General features: G+C 72.9%; 1 protein-coding gene across 1 annotated transcript in view; it reads right to left on the bottom strand.

Moving 5' to 3' along the window:
• Window positions 1-117: 117 nt before the first annotated feature.
• PYROXD2 (pyridine nucleotide-disulphide oxidoreductase domain 2) overlaps window positions 118-1,552 on the bottom strand; it is a 5,179-nt gene continuing 3,744 nt past the window's right edge. The window contains exons 11-13 of the mRNA XM_025215631.1: window positions 1,220-1,549; window positions 1,038-1,144; window positions 118-654 (exon numbers count right to left, since the gene is read on the bottom strand). Coding sequence (XP_025071416.1) covers window positions 118-654; window positions 1,038-1,144; window positions 1,220-1,549 — 974 coding nt within the window. The remainder of the gene's footprint in view (window positions 655-1,037; window positions 1,145-1,219; window positions 1,550-1,552) is intronic.

Here is a 1,552-nt window from a genome sequence, read left to right as displayed (position 1 = left end):
TTCCCTACCCCTCCCCCGCCCCGGGGGGACCAGGAAACCCGCAGCCCTCCCGCAGTCCAGCTGCAGGACGGGGCCATGTTCCCTGGCTGCAGCTCTCCCCCCCATCCGTCACAGCCCCTAGGCCACCCTGGCGTGGACGGGCAGGGGCCTGGTAGCAGCGCTGCCCTGGGCATGGCCAGGACACGGCCCGGGGGTCGTGGTCACTTCTGCTTGAAGTCCTCCAGGGCCACGCTGGCGGCGTTGCGGCCCGCGGCTCCCATCACAGGGGGTGAGGCGGGCAGGGCTGCCTGCGCCGAGGCACGCCGCAGCTCCGGGCAGTGCAGAGCCCCTGCGACAAGCCAGGCCCAGCCGACGGCCCCGGGCTGCAATGTCGCAGGGCCCCGGGCACGTGGCTTCCTGCACCCGGTGACGGGGGAGTGCCAGGCCAAGGTGGCCCAGAGCCCGCCCCATGCAGGAGCAGGGCAGGGCCAGGCCACAGCCCGCCCAGAGCCTTGCACCCAGGGCCCCCCAGCCCTCGGGGCCCGGCCGTGTACCGGGGTGAGCTCCACTGCCGCAGAGGTACAGGCCGGGGATGGGGGACCTGTAGCCCGCGTAGGACGGCACCGGGCGGGCAAAGTACAGCTGGTCCAGAGACATCCCTCCATGGAAGATGTTCTGCGGACAAGGGGCTGAGTCAGGCCCCGGCGCAGGGTGCTGGGCCCGGCCGCTGCACAGGGGCAGGTGGGGGCTGCATGGCCCCACAGAGCCCGGGAGGCCAGGCCAGCCTAGCCTCGAGAGGGAGCCCCGGAGCAGCGCGGGGCTGAGCCTGAGCGTGGGGGCAAGACCCTCCAGCCGGGACCCTGCGGGGTCGGTGCCAGCAGGAGCACTGGCACGGCCCAGCCCCAGCCCCATCCTGGGCTGCAGCAGCACCAGCGCAGAACGGGTCACAGGTAACACCCTGAACTACCTGTGCAGCCACCTCCCGCCATCGCTCTGCGGCACGAGGCCAGGCGTTTCCCTCGCGGGGTTTGCAGGCTGCTCTCACGTCCCCGACTCACCCCTCCGGGCAGCCCAAAGACCCTCTCCAGGTCCGCCGGTGTCAGCACGTCCCTGCCGACAACGGACGCCTTGAAGCCGGGGGCGTAATCCTCAACGCAGTTGAACACTGGGGGAGACGGACGCCGGCTCAGCGGGGAGCCCGTGGGCTGGGCCTCGGCATCCCCGCGGGCCCTGGCCTTACCCCTGTCGGCGTAGGCCTCGCGCTCCTGCTCGCCCCAGGGCCGGCCGCCGGCCAACGTGTACGGCGTGTACTGGGTGAAGAGAGACACCACGTGGCAGCCCGGGGGGGCCAGCGAGGGGTCCAGCGCCGACGGGATGCAGAGCTCGATCAGGGGGCGGGTGCAGGAGAGAGCGGTGCAGCAGTGCTGGCCCCCACGGCCAAGCCCCCCAGCCACCTCCTCCCCTCCCTGCCGTTCCCCTGCCCTCAGGCCTGGGACCAGCCCTGGGCACCGGCAGCTCCAGCCCCCAGTCCTACCGGGCGGCGGGCTGCCCCTGGCCGGCGTCCTCAAAGGCC

The sequence above is a fragment of the Alligator sinensis genome, unplaced genomic scaffold (genome assembly GCF_000455745.1).
Source record: "Alligator sinensis unplaced genomic scaffold, ASM45574v1 scaffold859_1, whole genome shotgun sequence".
In the NCBI taxonomy this organism is placed as follows: domain Eukaryota; kingdom Metazoa; phylum Chordata; order Crocodylia; family Alligatoridae; genus Alligator; species Alligator sinensis.
Note: the sequence above shows the minus strand (reverse complement) of the source record. Positions and strands in the feature narration are given on the sequence as shown.